The sequence below is a fragment of the Myotis davidii genome, unplaced genomic scaffold (assembly GCF_000327345.1).
Source record: "Myotis davidii unplaced genomic scaffold, ASM32734v1 scaffold44, whole genome shotgun sequence".
In the NCBI taxonomy this organism is placed as follows: domain Eukaryota; kingdom Metazoa; phylum Chordata; class Mammalia; order Chiroptera; family Vespertilionidae; genus Myotis; species Myotis davidii.
This window is the reverse complement of record NW_006299705.1, coordinates 6,587,814-6,610,425: the sequence shown is the minus strand read 5'-3', so window position 1 is coordinate 6,610,425 and position 22,612 is coordinate 6,587,814. Positions and strand designations below refer to the sequence as shown.

At 36.6% G+C, this 22,612-nt stretch overlaps 1 protein-coding gene across 12 annotated transcripts in view; it reads left to right on the top strand.

The window, feature by feature from the left end:
* Window positions 1–21,283, top strand: part of SSBP2 (single-stranded DNA binding protein 2) — a 240,897-nt gene extending 219,614 nt beyond the window's left edge. For 10 of the 12 annotated variants that reach the window (XM_006775496.2, XM_006775491.2, XM_015571601.1 and 7 more), the window contains 3 exons: window positions 1,037–1,065; window positions 8,050–8,148; window positions 15,770–21,283. In XM_006775496.2, coding sequence (XP_006775559.1) covers window positions 1,037–1,065; window positions 8,050–8,148; window positions 15,770–15,799 — 158 coding nt within the window. In that variant the 3' untranslated portion in view covers window positions 15,800–21,283. The remainder of the gene's footprint in view (window positions 1–1,036; window positions 1,066–8,049; window positions 8,149–15,769) is intronic. The other 2 variants (XM_006775497.2, XM_006775499.2) reach the window with 1 other exon arrangement.
* The last annotated feature ends 1,329 nt before the right edge of the window (window positions 21,284–22,612 follow it).

The window sequence follows — 22,612 nt, the reverse complement described above, 5'->3', positions numbered from 1 at the left end:
GCTGGTGGTCAGTGTGCTCCCACAGCTTGAGCGCCGCTCAGCCAGAAGCCAGGCTCAGGGCTGGCGAGCACAGCAGCAGTGGCAGGCGCGTCTCCCGCCTCCGCAGCAGCACTAAGCAGCAGCAAGCCAAACGGTAAGGAGCGAGCAGACAGATGGTTAGGAGCGAGGGGTACTGAATTGCAAGAGGAATGTCTGACTGCCGGTTTAGGTCCGATAAGGCCTAAACCGGCAGTCAGACATCCCCTGAGGGGTCCCAGATTGCAAGAGGGTACAGGTCAGGCTGAGGTTCCCCCCACCCCTCTGTACGAATTTCGTGCATTAGTCCTCTAGTTTAAAATAAAACTAATACTGGGCAAAGATCTGGTTGTTGTTTCTTTATGCCAATAAGTATAATGTATGATTCCATTACTTAAATAAGAAATTAGTACTGTGTATTCATTTCTCCCAAGAATCAAAATAAAATACTATATTTTGAAGACATTTTACTTTTGATAGATTTCTATGAATATTGATTGCTGTCAAATATGTGATATTATTAAAAATACTTTGCTTTTGGTTATTGTGCTAAAATGTGGTTCAGAATCTTATTGGGTATTATTGAAAATGTCCATTTTATATTTTATCAGATTTAGAAGCATAATGTCACAAAATATATTTAGAGATTTCTCTCTTGCTTTCTAGTTAAATGCATACACACATATACATACATAATAAAAATTTGAATTTAGTAGTATATATAAATCTCGCCATTATTTTACTAACAGGAATTTATGATAACAATAGTTTCCTTTATTCTGCCATTAAAAACAGAAAAACTCCTAAATGATTAGGAACTAGAGGTGCAACTCTTCCCTGTATTTACCATCAAATGATACTTACTTACCATTCAGTGTAAATAAAGGAATTTTTTAAGATTAAAAATTCAGGAGATGTACTGGAAAATACAACAAAAGTTTGTGTATTAAAGGAGTACTTAATTTATAAATGAAATAAGTACCTTATAAAGGCTTTTTTTTTTTTTTGTACTTTGTTTCAGGCTCAGGAGATATGGACAGTATTTCCAAGGTGGGTGATATGTATTCTGTATTGTTTTTTGTCTGTATTTTATTTCACACAGAATTCTCATTAAGATTATTAGAGTCACCTTATGAATTTTGTTCTTAAACAAGAGTTTGAAAGTAGAAGGTGAGATATAATTAACTGCAAGTTTAAAATATTAATGTATAATCTGTGGGAAAGCGTAAAAATTAATCTTTCACGAATGTTCCTAAACATGCTAGGGTTCATTTACAGTATGCACTATCCCTGATTAATGGGTACCCAAGTAATAGCCAATTTAATCATGTTATGATATTTTATATTTGTAAAGCAGACTGACATACTGTAGGTAATTTTTTTAAAATGTAAAGAAGTCTATAGAAACATGAGAAGAGGTAAATTTGAAAAAGTGATTATTATAGTTATAAGGTCATTGCGTTTATACATCTCATTTGTCTTTCAAACCTTCTTTAGGAAATGCTGATGTCCTCAATCATTATTCTAGTTCCCTAAAATAGAGTATGAAAATAATTAGAGGAAAATTATAGTAATACAAGTAGGAAAGTAAGCCTTCAAAGAGCATGTGTCTGCATTTTTCTTCAAGAGTTTGAGTATCTAAAATTAAGCCTTTGCTAAGATGCCTTATATTTTTTGAAGAAGAGTACCTAAATACTTTTTAGGTCACGATGAATTTAAAATAGTTCTCTGTGGATCAAAAATATATTTAGAATGGCTGATAAGAACTAATTATTAACCACCACTAGAATGACTCCAAGAAGTCTACTTTATATCAATACAGAAATTCATTAAAGGATGACTTTAAATTTTTAATTCTACTTCTAATTTATTTTCATGTATAATAATGTAAAATTCTCGATGCCAAGGTAAATAAAATAAGATTGAGCTGCAAAACCTTTTAAATTAATACTTCAAGCTAAAAAGGAAAAGAGTGAGAGTTTAATTGGCATTCTGACATTACATCTACACACCTGGCTTATACGTTCTGCATACACTTTGGATGTCCGTGTCTAGGATCAATCAGAAAGGCCTTTTACTTTTCTAAAAATAGGTAAATATTTATACCGGCACTAGCTTACTTCTGTGAGAAATAGTATTAGGTAAGCCTTCAAAAAGCCTGTTTTCAAAGTCAGACTCACTGTAGAACTCCATTGGGGCCTTTTCTCTGGGAAGCTCCTTCACCAGTTAGATGTCTGTGATTACATCAGCTCCCTGAGGGGCCTAACAACTGATATTAGCCGAATGGTGCTTTGTGGTCACAAGTGAAATTTCTAATGTTAGATTTCAGTAGCATACCCTAGTACAGTGATGGCGAACCTATGACATGTGTGTCAGAGGTGACATGCGAACTCATTTTTTTGGTTGATTTTTCATTGTTAAATGGCCTTTAAATATATAAAATAAATCTCAAAAATATGTCTTTGTTTTACCATGGTTGCAGATATCAAAAAATTTCTATATGTGACACGGCACCAGAGTTAAGTTAGGGTTTTTCAAAATGCTGACGTGCCGCGCTCAAAAGGTTCACCATCACTGCCCTAGTATCTAAAGAGGACTCTTCATTACACAAATGTGGGGTCATCTGAATCACTTAAGGCCATCTTCTAAAATTTCCACTACAACCCATAACTTTGTACATTAGGTAGTTGTAAACAATTCTATATTGGAGAGTACTTGGTAATTTATTAAGTACTTTGAAATGTTTAAATAGTGCCATAAGGACAACTTAGATACCATCTTCTAATCTGCTCCATATCAGGTCTGTTGCTGTTCCTTCTATGCTTATTTTCCCATTCCTATTCCCAGAGACAAGTTTTTCCCTGGAAAAAAATGCTGCTGATAACATTCTCTTGCCTAATGAGGTATTGCTTATTCTTTAAGCATTAATGAGCCACCCATTGTGTACTTCTGTGTACTGGGTACTGCCTTGTGCACTGTGGGGAGATGCGATAGACTTCTTTAAGTACAAACATGATCTTTGCCCTCAAGTGGTTTACACTTAGGCAGCAGTTCCTTCATTCAGTAAACATCAGCGCTGCCAAGGCTTATCCAGGCTCTCAAAATCCAAAGATAAACAAGACAAGGTCTCTGCCTTTAAGAAGCTCAATCTAACTACGGAAACCAAACAAAAACAATAAGGAAAAGCTTTTTCACATCAGAATTCAAGTACATTTCAATTAACATAATCATCATTTCCAAGTAATCTATAAGCCACTGAGTAATGTGCTAGGAATGACCAGTTGCATCCCCTTCAGATGAGCTCCTAAGCAGCTCCTTTCTGCACCGCACCGCCCCCAAGCTGTCAGGGCGATGGTGCCATCAGAGTCTGTCACGTCTCCAGTTGCCTTTTCTCTAGTCAGCAGCATCATGTGTATTAACCCCCCTCCCCCACCCCGCTTAGTTTTCTCTTTACCTCTTTCCATTCACTGCCTAGTTATTTGTCTTTTACTCCAAGCTATGCACATTGTCACCGACTCAATTTCCCATCTTCTTCCTTTCCAACACTGTCCAGCTGCCTCACAAAACTCTTTTCTGCCTTTTTCCTGGGTTTGATCCCTCCCATCCTATTCTTTTCCTAGACATCCTTGCTTGTGAATCAGAAGATAATCTTGGCCACTACTGCTTAGCAGTTTGGTTCGAAATCCCTCTTAGATCTCCAGCTACATCTCCCCAGTTCCCCAGTTAAACCTGGATTTTATCAAGCATCAATATTACATATTTTTTAAAATTTCTTATTCCATTTTTAAGTGTTGTTTTTTAGTACCATTTTAATTCTTTTTCTATTTTTTAATTGTAAATATACTCTTTTTTATGCATTTTATATGTAAGGTGAAGATTACTGAATTGAGAATCAGAAAGCCTGGTTCTACTACTTACAAGTTTTGGTGGCAACATGTTCCTTGATTTCTCTTGGGCTTTGTTTTCTTAGCTCTAAAATAAGAGATAGAGCTTATAGGTCATTTCTTACCTAGTTCATAAAATTGTTGAGAATCATATGCTAAGGGCTATGAAACACTGTACAGATACTAAATATTTTCCTCTTCATTATGCTACCTTTTGTGGGCAAGGCTAGGAACCCACACTATAAACTCCCTTTTGACAGCACTGTTCTACTGGCAAAATGAGCTCAGGGCTCCAAACGAAGAGTTTTAACATGACTCTTGCTCAGTTGTGGATTACCTAGTAAAACTTACATGCACCTTTCTCAAAATGCAGAATTCACTTTTAATTTAGAAGCCTTTTTAAAAAAATAATTTTTTATTGATTTCAGAGAGGAAGGATAGAGGGAGAGAGAGAGAGAAAAAAACATCAATGATGAGAGAATCATTGATTGGCTGCCTCTTGCATGCCCCCTACTGGAGATCGAGCTGGCAATCTGGGCATGTGGCCTTGACCAGAATCAAACCTGGGACCCTTCAGTCCGCAGGCAGACACTCTATCCACTGAACCAAACCAACTAGGGCTGGAAGCCTTTTTTAATGAAAAGTGAAATGCTTGTCATCCCTTTTGCAACTGAGGAGTCATTCATTCAATCAGTGGAACAAAACTATGCCTGGAAGTTGTTTTAGGAGTTGGGGTTAGAGAGGAGCATATGCTTGTCTTCTTAGAAGGAATTCACCTAAATAAATTCTGCAGTTCACATTAAGATACTTAGCATTTATATTTTTTTAGTTTGGAAAAAAATCAGAAGGCACAATCTGATCATGTCATGCTTAATAAATTATCAAAGGAGTCTTTCCAACCTGAACCTTTCGAACCTCATGAACCTTAGTTCCAGTTCAATATTCCACACCATTTGCAGGGTTGCCCATCAACAACTACAGAACTTTGCCATCATCTGAGCTGCGAGCCTGAGTTCTCGCTCACTTAACCCTCTAGGGGAACCTGGACTGGCAGTTTTTTCTTTTGGGCAAATGGCAGAGTCAAAATGACACTTATAAACCTTACTATTGCCTGTGAGATATCAAATCAAAATTCACTTCCACAGGGCTTAGAATACTGTCAATATTGTTTTCTTCCAATTATAGACAGAGCCCAAATTTCTACAAGTGTTCCCTTTTTAAATAGCAGTTTGAAAGTTTTGGAGCAATTTCTGGGGATAGGAGGGAGAAGGAACAATAACTAACTAATTAAGAGATGATTGGAAGATAAAAATCACAGAAGAGAGAGCTAAATGAAATGTGTTAGCCAGAAGAAATTGGGTGTGTGCGAGCCCACGCACAGGCACATGTATACTTAAAATAGCCTTTGTCTATGATGTCATAGCTTAAGTAGGGGAAACATTCCAGTTTGAAAAAAGGTGAATGAGAATGTAAAAATCCTTTGAAAATGGGATTAATATAATTTTAACTATAGTTTTTCAAGCTAAATTCTTAGACTACAAGTAAGGAATAAAGTACACATTAACTGAAGTAGAAAATGCAACCAAAATGCCTAATGTTGCTAAAAGTAAATTTTGCTTGTATTCTTTGTGCTCTGTACTCCCTAATTATATGCTTAAGCAACTGGAGTGCCTTTTTGACCCACCTAAGCCCTTTTTGTGCATTATATTCTTGCCTTCATGATAAAATCCCCTGAGCACTGCACACAAACATACCTACAGTTAACTGAAATATACACCCAGTTCATTGCCACCCACCCTCACAACTCGCTCCAGCCTGTTGTTTGGAACCATCTTGGCTGTTCCTCAGGTGCCTGTATTAAGTGTGACTTTATCTTCATGTCACTCAGTGATCCTGGACAGCACAATCTCCTTAAGACCCCCCCCATTAGAAACTTTTGTTGGTTTTTTGCAGCATTTTATAGACATTACTTCAGTTTTGTTTGTTTTTTAAGATTTCAAGATTTTCAAACACGCCCAGTGAACTAGAAAGGAGTAGGTTTCAGAGATCTGGTATTAGTTCAGTTTTGTATCTTCCTCTCAGTGTTCTTATATAACCCCACACTAAAGTGTGCAATGCTGAGTCACCATGATATGAAAATAATGCGCAAAAAAACAAAAATAATAACGTTGGGAGTGTTTTAAAAATATTTCTTCTAAATATTTCTAAATATTTAAATAGTAATGCAATATTACTTTCAAATTTCAAATATTTTAAAATCAACACGTTGAGTCAGGAATCAGATTTTAAGTTAGATAAACTTTCAAAATTATAAGTCAAGAAATGAGATATGGCAAAAGTGCAGCAGAGTCTGAGAACACTCACCGCGACTCAATCAGATACGCTGCTCCTCTGCGGCACCTCAGGAGCTACTGGGAATGGGAACGGTCCACTAGAGTGGAGAGGGCATATTTCATAGATTTGTTTGAATCTGTAGAAGTCTTCAGCTCCAAGGTGCATCCTCACATACCCGTAGGTAGATGTTAGATTATTTTTTATTCTAAGATTATCAGTTTCTCATATATATGAAATGACAGAAATCTGCCTTCACCCAAAAGACCTAGATTTGGGGTGAATCTTAAAATACTTGTATAAATTTACTTTTATTTTTGATATAAGTCAGCATTATCATTCCCATTTTCCAAACATATTTGATTAGTTAGTAACTTTAATCATGAATAAGTATAGCTTTGTTAGTTGCACTTAATTAAATTTTACTCACATGTTTTTTTGGAAATCAAGTTATCCATGTTCATTTTAATGTAGATTTGCTTTTCAATATACTTGGAAAACTAACATTTTTAAAGAATAATTCTTTTTTTAAAAAAAAGTTCTCTTTCTGCTATTAACCATGGTTCTCCAGCTGGTGTGGTTCATTGGCAAATGGAGCTTCCGTGGACTCGGAGGCGCCTAGTTGTCAGCTGCTCCCTGTGGGGTGCACAGCAGGACAACATACAAGCGAACTCCGCCGCTTCCTGTACCTGTGTCTGCTGTGCATTTAGCCTTATTTTTAAAAAAGCACATATTCTCATTCATACAATTTTAAGTGTTATGACATAACTTGTCTTTAGTTAAGTCACACCGTCAGTGCAATTTTCTTTTAAACAGCCGAAAACCAAGTGTACAATGTCAATGGCTTAGGGAAAAAATATTAAAATCTTTCTCTCACTTGAAATAACAAATAAAAAATTTTAACCTTGAAGTTTCTTTTTACAAGTCTATAAATTGGACCTTGAAAGAGTCCCTCAGTCACAGTCGCAGTACTGTGTGAACGTGCTTTATACGCCAGTGCCATTCAATTCGTATTTCCTATAGATGTGGAGTATCAGACACCCTCACAGGGCTAACATTGTACGGTAATAACTAGACTAGAAAATTTAAATAGAACATGAAGTGATGTACTGCTTGGTGTTTGATTAGATTGCTAATATCAACCATTTTATCTTAAAGGGAAGTTTCAAAGTAAATCTACTCAAACTAATGATTAAAAAAGGTTCTAAAGCAGGTTCATCTCGGAGCCTTCTTTTCTTCTAAAAGTCCATATTGAATTCTCAGGTCCTGCGGGATTTCTCTTGTTCTTAACTATAGTTGTTAACTATCTTCTTTTTTTCCTTATGGTTCATATCAAAGTAATGGTTAAGATATTGTTACTGTGCAAACCGTATGTGAAATGAAAGGGAAATGTTTATGAAAATGGTGATCTTTTGACGTTTGACTAATAAAATTACCAAGAGAAGGTGTCACTCCGTCATGCCTGATCAGTAGGTTGGCTCTTCATCGTGCCCCTGCTGGAAATGTTTTTAACTCTCCAGAGTTCTAGGAACTCTGTAAGCTGAGGGTGGGAAATTAAATAAATATTGATTCTGAGACTAAGAAAAAGAGTCGTGGTGGGTTATTTCGGGTGTTCTGTGTGTTTTTTAATTTTCATTTGGGAAAGCATTAGTACTTGTCAAGGTTCAAAGAATGAACCAGAAAACATGCTCTAAGATTAGAATCACAAGTCGGCTTTGTCCGTAGAGATGCTGCTATAGATTCCAATTTTGAAACAGTACAATGCAAGAGGGAAATTAAAATCTTCAACAATGCCTTGTTTTCTAAATCTTGTTTACAGAACTCTCCCAATAATATGAGCCTGAGTAATCAACCGGGCACTCCAAGGGATGATAGCGAAATGGGGGGAAATTTCTTAAATCCTTTTCAGAGTGAGAGTGTAAGTATTCCCTTGACTACATTATTATATCCAGATTTTATTTCTGAAGCTCTTCTATTAGAAGTAATGCATAAAGCCATTATTACAACTGTTTAGAGTTCAATAGGTTGATCTTTTAAAAGTCAGAAAATTAAGTGAAATTTCTTTGAAAAAAATATAAAAATAAACTTTTTCTTTTTTACTCCCATGTACATACATAGTTACAAAAATTATAATGCTAACTTTCTCATACAGAACATCCACCATCAGGAGCACACTGGAAATAGGTTGCATATTTGATAATTTTTGTAAATTACAAAATTTAAATTTTGTAAAATGTCTTGGGTCACTGCAAACCCAGGTCTGTGCTTAATGCTGTCTGTCCTTAAGGTTCTGAAAATTATCTAGATGCCTGTACTTCCACCAGATCTCACTCCCTGGTTTTACATTTTCAACCTGTTTTTTACATTTAACCTAAACTGACTACCCAGCTTCTTTGTTGAGTGTGAGTATAGTGTTAAGCAAAGGCAGTATCATTCATATCTCCATAGAGGTACACAAGAACAAAAAGAGAAGCAATAAAATTCACTTGTTCATTTAATAAACAATTACTGAGCATTTACAATGGGCTGTGCTAGGCACTGGTGAGACCAAAAAGACAATGTGCTGTCTTTTGCAAGGGGTTATTACATAATACAATGACTTTTAAACTAATATTTCACATTAAAAGCATCTATAGAATTTTTAAAAATAGAATTTGCCAGAACCTTCCCTAGACCTGGTGAATCAGAATTTCCAGGAGTGGGGCTGAGCAAACCCGAATGTGGAAATGCTTTGTAGGTGCTGCTGCTGCACACTCTCTGCTCAGCGCCACTGGACTGGAACACGGCAGAAAGGGTTTCAGACCCAGACGAATTTCAGTCCCAGGGCCAGTGCCTCCACACATGATCGCCATCTTTAAAACTGATTATGGAGGATCTACCAACTACAAACAGAATCCGAAGAAAAAGCTACCCTCATGTTGCCCTAGTTCAGCCTTCAGTAGAGGAGACACCATCAGAATTGAAGCAGTGGCTAGTTACTTACCCACTTTTGCACAGAACAGTGCTTTCCAAATGGACCCAAGATTGGGTGTTCCATGGACTCTCTTACTTCTTGGTGTTGACCTAGCGCCTCTGCATGGGATAAGACTGGCCCTGATTTTTTATTTACTTTTGTTAAAACTAGAAATGCAGTTATGCTGATCTTTGGTTTGTCTGTTTTATTTCCAGGATATATAAACACAGGTGTGGGGAAAAGTAGGTTTCCAGTTGTGAGTATGCAAAAAGAGCTTATTTTTATAGTAGTATTATTATTTACTAATTATTGTATTAGTTTCCATATAAACAACCGTAAGCCTACTTTTGCCCCACTCTTTGTATATGTATCTTAACAAGGACAAAGAAGGCATACATAAAAATTCATATTAAAAATATTCAGAGTAGCCCATTCATGATGAGGAAATAGGAAATACATGAGCAACTATGTAGTTTGTCACAATGCTTAGGATTATGGAAATTATTTCTTAGACCCTGGTTCTTTCATTAGTTTGTTGCAAGACTATGGACAAATTAGTTAATTTTAATTAATTGGTTAATGTTTACTTGATCTAATTAGATGCATTTATTTTTATGCTAATTCTTCCAGCAATAAAATGCTATAAATTAGTGAGGTATATGATAATTGCTTCAGTTCAATTCAACATTTATTGAGCCTGCTTTATGCAAAGCAGCAGGTTAAGGACAAAGTATTCTGAGATAAATATAACACATCCCTAACCTCAAAAAATGTAATCAGATGGAGAGAACATACTTACAAAACTAATTAAACCATATGTCAGATTAATAAGTACTATCATAGATATAAACCAGGTGTTTTAAAAGCATGGAGGAAATGATTTATTTTAGATTGGGTAAGAAAACTTTTTTTAAAGTTTCCACATGACATGAATTCCAGAGGAGCTGTCCCCTCTCCTTTCTCCCAGATCTGTCCTTCCTGACTGCGGCCTTGTTTACAGGGAAGGGGTGACACCTCAGAGTTGGCACCAGAATTCTCCCTGTGGTGATCAAAGAATCAGATATAACAGGACTTTAAAAGTGTCTTTGTGCAGAATACACACCAGCCTCACCCTTTAACCCCAAGTGGAGTATGTTCTCGTAGAACAGCAGGTCCTTTTGTGAATTTGTGCATAGAAAAGAGAGCAGCTGGAGCAGGGCCTCGCCCACCCTGACCCCTGCCCTTGAGGCCTGGAAGAAGGTAAAATGCTCTGCAGAGTTAGGGAAAACAGTCCCCACCTTTTCCTCTCCTCCCTCTCTCCTGTCCCCACCAGAAAAGTCTCCAAAGGCAAAATAATTGGATGGAGGTTGAGAAAGGGCACCCCCACTGGAGGTAGTGCGGCCTTAGCAGCAGGTCCCCCTGGGGCTCCATTCTCCTGTTCACTGGGTGGGGGCTCTGCCTCATGAATGATGTCACCGTTTTCTGTGGCTTTCTCTATCACATCACCACACATTTTTGTTTAGACTTTTTTTTTAAAGATCAAGAAATGAGAGCAGAGAGGAAGGAAGACAAAAGAGATTCCTTGCTGACAAATGTAAGGCCTCAGGAAGTAGACTAGGTATTGCCAGTAAGTTATAATGTCTGCAAGGCCCCTTTCCTGCGACTTCCCAGTGAGCTGACAGCAGCCCCGCCTTGGCTCATTTCTGTCCTGTAACAGCTCTAGAGCCAGAGTGGCCGCACCTGGGCTCTCCCTTGTTGCTGCTTCTATCCTAAGACCTTCCTTGTTTCACTGTCCCCAGATTTAATAAACGTACTTTCAAAAGAAAAAAAGAACGTACTTTCAAAAGAAAATTTTCCAATGAATAAACATTTAAAGTTTGTGGGGGTTTTTTAATGCCCATAACTCTGAAAAGCACATATTGCTGAGCAGTCTGCCTTTTGAAGATTTGTTGGTCTTTATCTTAAAGCTAAACCACAGAAAGAGGCCTGGGAAGGAAGCAAACATCTATTGAGTGCTTATCATGTACACACACTATCCTGGTCACTTCACATGTGCTTCTTTATTTAATTCATATAGAAACAAAGATTCCCCACCGAAGTCAGAAACCTTGCTATGCCAACATGCTTTACACAGAAAAACGTGAATCGGGAATATTTCACTCTTCAGCCTCTGTTCATTAGATCGTAAACAAGGTCTTTATTTCAAGAAACAAAGATGCCCCCTAGTGTAAATTCAGTGAAATGTTTAGTTTTAAAAATACAGAATACAAAAGGGCTTAGTTCAAAAAATAAATGTTTCATGCTTCTCAAACCAAAAAGTCACTTACTTTATTTCTTGAATTAACTTAGCAGAATATTTTCTCCATGGCATTAAACTATAATCAACTGAGCAAACATGATATTAAAATCATGATATCAAATAGGAATCAGAAACAAACTGCAAGATCATCTCTTACACCCTTACTGCTTTTGTCATTTCCTGCTATTGCAAAGAAATCACATATGGCCAATGTTTTTTACATAGTCATATACACACTAAATTTATCTCACTTTAGTTTAGCTCAGAGTAGCTGCAGTCTACTTATCTCTCATTAAGAAAATAAAATATTATCTACGTATGTAGAGATAGAAATATAGTGAGATCTGAGGTGTTCTTGACGTGATTAAACAGGAACTTACAAACATTGTTTGGGATTTAATGGATAGCATGCACATTCCATGAGCATGAAAGGGGCATAATAAAGGGAAAGCCATAGATTCTCTAGTACATACCAAGGCATGTTCATTTCAAAATATATTTTACATAAAAAGGTAAAACAAGCTGGTATGTGCTGAAAATTATACCTTGAGGTTTCACTCTCTTTTTGCCAAACCAAACACTAATGCTGTCAGCAGCTTTATCAGAGCCATTTTATCATCTCCTGGAGGAGAACTAGACTCAGAACAGTTTTGAAACAGGACAATCCGATATCCCAGGATTCTGCCGCTCACATGACAGTGTGTCTTCACATACTGAGACGGCCACACAAGGAAAACATTGCAGGGTAGTCTAGGACAGAACACTATGAATATTTAATGTCTCTAAATCTGATACCCCATTTAACACCTACTCTTCCTTTACTTCTGGAAAACTCTAAGCCACTTCTCCGAAGAACAGTAACCAGTAGCAGAATACCTTTTGCCATACACATTCTGCGGGTTGTTCTAGAAATTTTGTGATGTTCCTTAGTTTTACATAGTTGAAGCATTTCCAATAAAGCAGTAGCAGGTGAGCAGGTTGTAGCCTGAGCCATGCAAACAACACATCACTATGTAGGCACTCAGACATCCGTGCAATCTATTAACCTGCACCAAATACAAACAGAGCATCATTTCACAGCTACGCAGACTATCCAGACACATTAGCACATGCTAATTTTTCTGAGTTGTGTTGCTTGGAGCTGCTGCTTCCTTCCTTTCTGACTGACCTTTACTTTCCCTTTTTGTGTGTGTGCCTTATTTTTTCACTTAGTTTCCTCCCCGGACAAGCCTCGCTCTCCTAACTTCCCAGTGAATCTGTAACAAGTTTTCATTTTTTTGTAAAACATTTGAAATATCACAGGATAAAAATCTTACCAATTGTCACTGAAAAGATGGTAGCAACTAACAAACATACTTGACATGCAGAGAATTTACCTGCACCTATACTTTTGACAGTGCATATTAGAAAGAAGGCTATAATATATCTATAACTGCATTCCCTAACATGGCATGACATATGTGGCATGTGAATCAGCTGGAATAATCCTATGAAAAAGGATTGAAGAATTTCTAAAATCCTGATGATCCAAGGTGTGCATTAAATGAAATGACCTCTGGAGTTCATTATAACTTCTCCACAAGTTTGTTTGTTTTTTTCAGACATTTTCTTTGAAGTTTTTTTTCTGAAATGCTCTAGTATCTTTTACTGTTTTTAGATTATTGGCACAATGTGCCCAATAAAATATTTGTCTTGAAATAATGATTGATGATTTGGCTGTGTTATTTAAATTTAAATTAATTATAACAAAATACAACTAAAATTTCACTTCCTAACCTGCACTAGCTACATTATAAGAGTCAGTTGCCGTGTGTGGCTAATGGCTGCTATATAGGACAGCGCAGAAAACATCCACTATCGCAGAAAGTCCGATTGGACGGCACTGTTGGGATCACCAAGTCTTACTGTAAAGAACAGTAGCTATAGAAAGCATAGATTACATTTTTCTGTGCCCATTTTTTTGTCATATTCTCTAAGTTTTTCTACTTTTAATAAAACCTTGCTATCCATTTATTTTCCTATTGTTTATTCTTACACCTGAAAGTCAAATACCAAAATATAATTCTGTTTCATCAAAAGCTGTGCATAGTTCGTTGAAGCTTGCTGCCATTGTTTATGATGGGAGATTTGCATGGCACCTTCTGATGAAATGGGGGCATATCCCCCTTCCAGCACCGGGTCAGGGGTGAGCTCCATTTCATCAGTCTTTGTTCGTGATCGCTGTTGGTTTTGGGTTTTGTTTGCTTTGCTTTGCTGCCATTATCAAGGGTAAAGGGGAGAAGTTTTCTATCAAACTGAATCCCCTTTCTCTTCTCTGGCAGTCTCCTTTTTTTAATCACCCTATTCACTGTAATGCAACATACAGTCAGTAACACATAATTTAGTTTTCTTATACTGAAAAGGAATTTGAGGCTGTTAAGTGATTAACAAGTAGATTTTTCTTGGTTTGACCTGTGTTTAAAAGATCAACACAGTCTTCCCCTGTAGTCTAGTGACCTATTTTCAGGCCTGGTCATCCACCTTTATCTAGGATCAATGAGTGTTTTTTACTTGAGCCCTGGATTTACGCCTAATGACTTTCTGTCCAGCCAACTGAGCCATTGTCACCTCTGCTCTTCTTGGGAATCTCATTTTTTCTATATTAATAAGTCCATCCTTATCTGAGTGCACACCTTTTACCTTGTTTCTGGTTCCTGCAGTACCTCAGCTCATGTGGAATCCATGTCATTCTTTCCCATCTGCTCCCTTTTGTAACATGTATGCTCCCTTTCCCAGGGTCATCACTGGTCCAGGTTAAGTCCCTGGGACCTGGGACCAACCCCCTGGACTCTACCTGCCTCTGTCCACAGACACAATCATTATTAACGTGTTAAAAGGAACTTCCCTCTGCCCTGGTCCTCACAGGGTTCTAATAAAGCGTGTGTAGTATTGCAGGGCGCATGTGTATATTTTAATCTAGAAATGCTCTTGGGAGTGGAGGCCCTGCCCTCACGTCAGAGGCTGTAGAAGTGTGCTGTCCAAGATGTGGGCCACTGGCTGCATGTGGATATTTAAGCTTAAGTAAATTAAATAACATTAAAGTGTTAGTTCCTCAGTGGCATCACCAACGTATCATGTGCTCAGTAGCCACATGTAGCTAGTGGCTTCCATGTTGGGCAGCATAGTCTGAAAACATGTCCATCATTAAAGAAAGTTCTGTTGGAAGGTGCTGCTCTTACAACTCTCCTATCACAGTCTGTCCCTCAAGAACAGGAGGGTAGATTGGCATAATCATCCAAATAATTCCTCTCGATTCCTCTCTCAATCATTTTGGAGACCACTTCCAAATTTCTGAAAGCCTCACCCAAATCGAACTGACAAGAAACATGTAACAACAATGCCCTCCACCCACCCAGAAAAGACTGGGTTGAGATGAGATTAGGGAAGAGGTTTATATGCTAAGTATACTAGTAGCTAGACCAGCGAGCGGTTCTCAACTTGTGGATCGTGACCCCTTTGGGGGTTGAACAACCCTTTCACAGGGTCGCCTAAGACCATCGGAAAACACATATATAATTACATATTGTTTTTATGATTAATCACTATGCTTTAATTATGTTCAATTCATAACAATGAAAATACATCCTGCATATCAGATATTTACATTACGCGAAGGTTGAGAACCACTGAGCTAGACTCTTAAATATTCTAAATGCTTTAATGATAACTTCTTAGGGCCAGCTGGGAGTTGTTTTTGTTTTGTTTCCCTTACACTGTTAATCAAATATTTACTGAGTCTTTGCTGTGTATTCAATCAATACATGGTTCTCAGGATTATATATTTAATCCTCCCAAAACCCCCTTAAAGTGGATGGTATCATTAAACCCATTGCATAGGTGAGGAAACTGAAGCTCAGAAAGCTTAGGTAACCTCCCAAGTTTACATGGCTAGTAAATAGCAAGACTGTCCCTCCATCCTATTTCATTATGATTCAGCCTTGGACTGGATTTACCCAAATTATAACAAATGCCCAAGAATCTGCTGGAAGGAAAGGGCCGAGGAACTGGGTAATTATCATCCACCTGAGTCCAGGGAGAGAATGTGAATGGTTACTTTCCAGAGGAAATGTTAAAACTTTCAGGACTAAGTCAACTCTGTATGCATTTATTCTTTTTATAGTTTCTTATTTTTATGTTGTATGAGGTTAAAAGCTTGAGCATAAAAGATTATAAGACATTAAAATTCATAGTTACTATTGTTTACCACGAAGAACATTAGTGGTCTGTAAAAGAATTGTTGTTAAAATATGGATTCTTCTTTCTTTCTAGTATTCCCCTAGCATGACAATGAGTGTGTGATCCATTACCAAGTCTCCTCATGAAAACCACAGTGAGTCAGCCCTTCACAGAACTACTAGGGAAGAAAATTATTCATCACAGTGTACAGTTAAACAAAGGAATCTCAGTCACACCAAACCAACCTTTTTATTTCCTGCTCTCTCCCCTATTTTGTGAAGAAAGCGGGTCCAAACGTGATTCAAACAACTGTACGGAGCGGCATATTAGAATTGCCCTAAAATGAACTGCAAATAATTATCTGTGTATGTATATGTGTGGGAAAGAGGATGTATTGTATATGTGTATGTTATATGGACATATACACATGCATACATTGGCCCACAGGACATTGTAAAATACTATCACATGACATCTTAAGTAGAAATGAGTAGGGACTTTTATTCCATCCTTTTTTTTTCACGTTTACATTTTAATTATTAAAAGTTGCTCCTGCCCCTCCCTGAACTATTTTGTGCTGTGTATATCACTGCTTTATATAAGTTATTTTTTAAGGTGAACTCAGATGTTATGGTTTTGTAAATGTCTGCAATCATGGATAGGAATAAAATCGCTTATTTGAGAGCTTTCATTAAATCGCGTCTGATGCAAGTTACCCTGTGAATCACAAAGTGTACTCTTTAAAAAAAAAAAGAAGAAGAAGAAGAAGAAGAAGAAGAAGAAACTGTCTTCATCTTTATGTCAAATCAAGCAATTTCTCAGTTACCTTTAGTGAAAATATTTTTGTACCTTTTGTTTAAAAAAAAATACATCAACAAAAGCTTAACTGGGACCTAACAGTTTATTTCTGCAATAACTCCTTTAGATGAAATTCTTGACTTGTCTTAGATACAGAAAATCCTTAATTAGTACCAATTGCTTAGAACATAGCAATAAAGTGATGGGGCTTGTCATGTTTTTAGCAACATATTTTCTTTATGCCATGATAAAAACCAGAGAGATCAGAAAAGCCATTTGCTTGAATCTGTCACTTGTCACCAGGAATACTAGAGCTAAATTTTTAATGACATACTAATGTGAAATGGTATCTGATTTTTATTCTGACCTTTTGTAAACATTTCCACATAGACATTGCCGAGAAGATGCACTCAAATGACTGAGACTTTCAGCCCAAGGAGGAAAGAGTTTTCCCACACCCAGGGCTCTGGCTGCTGCCTTCCTGCCCAGGTGCCCAGCTTCCCAGCAGCAGCATTGATCTGCAGGGCCCTGCTGGGCACTGCTCGCTGGCGGCCGAGCTCCTGCTCTCTGCCCAGGGTACAGCCCGATACTGAAATCATTTCGGAACTGCATTTCATTCGGCCATTGACGTCAGCAGGCTACATCTACATTGTGTCACTGTTCAGAAAAAAAAAAAAAAAGAGTAATTGCTAGAAAAAAAAAAATTAACCACTTTTCTTATGAAAGCCCCTTGCCCCATGGCACTTTCCAGATCTTTTAGGATATTTTTTGTGTGCAATCCTAGGTACAAACACCAAAATCGTAATAGAAAAGTGTGACAACTTTAATTGTAGACTCAGAAAGATAAGTTGGTAATCTTTTCTGCTAAAATTGTGATGTAAATAACCATTGATAAATATCCACTATGTTTTCAAACTCCAAAGATTTTGAAAAGCATTGTTTAATTTCCAGTAAGAGGACTCCTTTCTTTAGGCTTATGGTCTCTAACATGTATTTGCTGATTCCTGACCCAGGTTATTATTTCTCTAAAATTTGTAGTGATCTATTCCTTATGAAAATAAGGCGTTTGCCTGTGCATGACACAGGGATGCTGGGCAGATTTGTTGAAGGGAAAAAGAGAGGCCGAGTTAAATGTATGTTCAGATTTAAGTTCTAATCAAAGGAGTCGCCATTACATCCTTTGCAGGAATCCAGGACTGCGCACTGGAGAACAGCTTCAGGTTTTCAAGGACTTTCATGAAGAATTCAAACTAAAAGATCTGTTTGACTCAAGCCAAGGCAGCTTGAAGATGACACTCTGTACTGGCGCATAAATTTACCAGAATAATTTTAACTTCCACTGTTTGTGATAACTGTGTGAACACCGGCAGTCCTATGGTTAAGCTTAATCTAGAATTTTCAAATGTTTGGTTGAGTTTTTTTCATTGTTACTGATCTTGAATTTCTTTTATTTGCCTTCTAAGAAGGTATTGTTTCTTATTATCACAAAGAATCATGGACCTTATTTTAATTGGCCCTTATTTGGGGGAGTAGTATTAGAATATAACTAGCAATATGGGTTCCATTATTTCTAGCCTATTTGGTTAAAAAAAGGAGTAAAATTTGATGTTTTTTTCAAGGTATTGCAATCATCGTAAGTATTTACTTACTTTTCTCTCTTGGAACCCAGATTAAAAATAGCTATTTCAAATTTTTAAAATTCCCAGAATAGTTGAAATTTTATTTTTAAGGAAAAAATTATATTCAAGAGAACCAGAAAATAAGGATACTTAATTTTAATATCAAATACTTTTCTCATGTACCAAATAGAGGATACTATATCTGTATATTAATTTTTGTTTTGAATCATTTAAACCTCCTTTTCTCCTATAAGAGGACAATGTTTTCTCTTGTGTTTTCCATCTCCATCCATGTGTTTGTTTGTTTTTGATGTATAATACCTGTTCCCGAGTTATTTCTACATATTTCACCTCCAAGTAATAATGTCAGCAATTCTTGCCTACATTGAACATAGAAAATGCACATATGAAATGTGAAAATAAGTAATAGATGAAAACATTAATTCTTATTACTCTGCTTTGCATTCTGCCTAACTCACACGGTTGAAAATACATGTCAGATGCTCTCTAAGGTATGTATAATCTTAGCCAGCCGTCTTTCTTATAGTCAAGTTGCCCATGGGAACAAAGGCTATGGAGGGCCCTTGATCTGGTAATACACACATGTTCAGTGGGTGAATCTTTGTGCTCCTTTTCAATGTTCCAGTTTGGACTCAGTCACTGATGAATAAGAATTACACCGCTAGGAATCTGAGGTTAAGTTTTCTCTCCTGCCAAAGATTAATATATTAATATTGCTCTCCGAGCCATGGAAAGTACCCAAAACACCCCTTTTCTTCTAGGAATAAAATAGAGAAAACTTCCATTTCTATTTTTTATGGTTCTCTAAGATGTCTGAACTCCATTGCATTTCATAGGTCATTCAGTTACCACTCTTCCCGTAGTTTAAAAGACAGCCAATGAAATAAATGAGTTCCGTTTGGGACACCGGAAGCCTACATCTGTCCACACCATTTCTTCACATGATCATTCTGGGAACACACAGCAGCATCCAGAACTCCCTTGGCAGAGAGTGTGCCAGTCCGTCATACTTGACCTGATTGTTTCTTGCGTGGCTTTCTCCATCCCTCCCTCCCAGTCCCTGCACCTTCCAGTAGAAATAAGATGCAGACTGAAGATTTTTACCTTCTGAGCCCTTGCAATTTTCTTTTTCATATGGTATATAGTTTTCCCAAGGGAAATCATTGCTATTTCCATTTCTTGATTATCGCGGTTAATTAGAAAAAGAGCCACAAAGCATAGCTACTTCACTTTGGTAAGCATTATAGTATTTTGACACTGGTTTTCCCTCCATTTTGATGTGTTAGGCACTATACTTCTCGAAAATACTAACTGATACAAGTGGTGCAGGAGTGTATAGTGAGGGAGAAGTTCAATATGGAGGGGGAAAAGTTGCCCAAAATATTTCCAAAAAGTGGATTAGTCCCTTTTTGTTTAACCCCTCAAGGTGGAATAAGTTTCTTATTTGCTGTGAGAAACAGGAGTCTGTGTTTGCTTAAAAGAGTAGTACCCAATTGTAAGCATGTGTAAGGGGCTCCCTGGGCCTGTGTACCATACCTTGAGAAATGCTGGAAACATAAAAGAAAGAATGGTGAACCACTAGAATTACCATTCCATTTTGCATACTCAATGTGCGTGTGTGTTGTGTGTGTGTGTGCGCGCGCACGCGCGTGCACAAGTTTGTTGGGGGTGGTAGTGTGAAGTTGGCTCACAAAACACTCCCATTATGATTTACATTATTATAGCACAACTGGTAACTATTCAGCATAATTCTTTCCTTTGATTGCTTTTTATTTCATTGGTAAAGTAAGTGATGGAAGTGATTTAGGATGAAAAGAGTAGTACAGACGTAAGCAGATGGATCTCCTGTGCCCAGCTTTAACCTACCCATGTTAGCTCATCCACAGTAGGCCCCCTTATGAAGGCACTGCATCTAAAGGTAAGATCATAAATGATCATTTCATCATTAGTCACTTCACTGCCAGGAATTGTGCAGTAATTAAGTATAGTTTTTTGATGTTGACATTTGTTTACAATAAGTAGAATTGACATTCTTAATTTATTTCACCATTACCCATGGAACTGTAATTCAGATAGAAAGAGATGACCTACAGATGAAAAACACCTGAGACCTCTCTAATTACTCTTCTAAACTATATTCTAAAAGAAAAAATTCTCAGTTGAATAAGTCTCCTAAACAGAATTTCCTCTGTTAAATTTTCCCTGTTAACTTAGTATAATTGGTCTTCCTGAATAGAAAAGCATACTTTCTGTATGTAGCCTAATGTGAATATTTTTGCTGTCTATATCCTTACAAATTAAATACAGCACTCTCTATGGGTATTGTAAATTCTAAAGTGGGACTAAGTGTTTTCATGTATAGAATTAGTTTATGTCTTCCCTCTCTGTGGATGTACTATCCTCAGGATAAATTGGACTAATTTTGATTATCCCAGTCATTGAAATATTATGATCTGTTCCCAGGAATATATAGCATTTCATTTTTAAAATAAACTGCAATTAACATGACAAAGGTGAGTGTTAACATTTCTTAAAAAGTGATATAAAGTGTTTATTTCCAAGTCACATTAAAACTTTATCCCACTTTCTCTTTTGCACCAAATGACCTCACTACCTTGCCAAAAAAGTGGAATTTGGATTCCTCACAGTGTTCTCAGAATACAATACATGGTCAGCTAAATTTCTATCATGTCATGGTGAAATTGCTCAATAAAATATAATTAACCCTGTACTTATTGAGAAACAATAATTCAAATACTCTGTCCGGTTTACAAACTTTAAATTTAACAACACTCTAGGAATTTTCTTAGTATAAACTACTGATTAAAATGTGTACATGGCTTTATATCAGATCATATTTCAGAATGGTTTACTTTCCTTACATTTAGACAACTTAAAACTTAACAGAAACTACATGTTGGAATAAATAAGTAACATGCTATTGTGTCAAACATGAAAAATGGAAAAGTCTTTATTGTGAATTCTTTATTCATAATAGCCATCAGCTTATTGAATTGTTTAATTTGCCTCATTGTGATTTTTTGAATTTAAGATGTTTTCTTACTATATGTGTTAAATTGTTACCTATATTGTCTTCCTGGAAAAATAGGATTATTTGTAAGGTTTTTATAAATGTACAATGTATGTATAAATATAAATTGGAATCTGGGGTGACTCTCAGTAATCTTAATTCCACCATGGCCACCAGCTACCTGACACATTTTGTGAATTTTGCTTCTGTGTGCATGTGCAGGTGTACTACATGTCCATTACCGCATTTATTCTCAGATGGAACTACCACTTCATGTTTTGCACAAGTATTTGAGCTATTCATGTAATGGGAAAAGTTGCCATAAATATGTACATAAATGTCCCTTAATTTGGCATATGTTTTCACATTTAATTTTAAAATACAACTTTTCATTTAGTTTCTACCCTTCTTTTCATTTAGTTTTTAGCCTCTGCTTTATTGCATATTTAAAAAGTAAAGGAAATTGTTCATATGAAGCTAGCATAAATATGGGGTGGGGCAAAAGTAGGTTTATATGAAACACAGTTTATTCTTGTATTATTATTTTTATTTATTGTATTATTTTCCATATGAATAATTGTAAACCTACTTTTGTACCACCCTGTATTTATTTTCTGAATGATAAATCAAAATATAACTAATGTGGACATCTGGGCATATAATTGAAATAGACATTATGGCTTATGTAGACATCAGGAATCTGTAATATAAGCGAATTTCTCTACATTTAAGAAAAGGCTATGCTGAGTAGTTGGCTCCGTGTGGTCAGATAACTAAACTTTGAAACCAAAAAACATATTACTAGCAAATAGGTATCAGTGGATAAAAGCTTGGTATTTTATTCCAAATAGGAGTACATGTAATGTGGAAATCTGAAGCAAGTATGCAGATAATTTGTCCAAAACTATGCTTCTCAAGTACATTCATCTTTCTGATGATTCGTCCACATGGTTGCCTCAGCTCACCATCACCCACGTGAAGATTCTGATGTAGGTTCTGCACACTACTCCCTGGATAAACAATAAGTGAAATAAGTCATACAAAGAAAGAAAAATACTGTCTGTTCCCTCTTATATGCAGAATATTTTTTAAAATCCACAAAAAACAAGCTCATAGATACAGAGAACAGATTGGTAGTTACAAGAGGCGGAAGTGGGATTGGAGAAATGGGCAAACTGACAGGATTTTTTATTATTTTAGTTTAAATATATTGAAAAAATTAAAGAATATAGGAGGAGGAAGGTCTATAATTTAGATTAAGAATTCATTCCTAGCTATCAATTAAATATACAAATCATGCCAGGGCTGCGGGCTCGATTCCCAGTGGGGGATGTGCAGGAGGCAGCCAATCAACGATTATTTCTCATTGATGTTTCTCTCTTCCTCTCCCTCTGGAATCAATAAAAAGGTATTTAATAAATACATAAAAGGTTAATAAAAACACCTATACACAAAAGATTTGTAGAA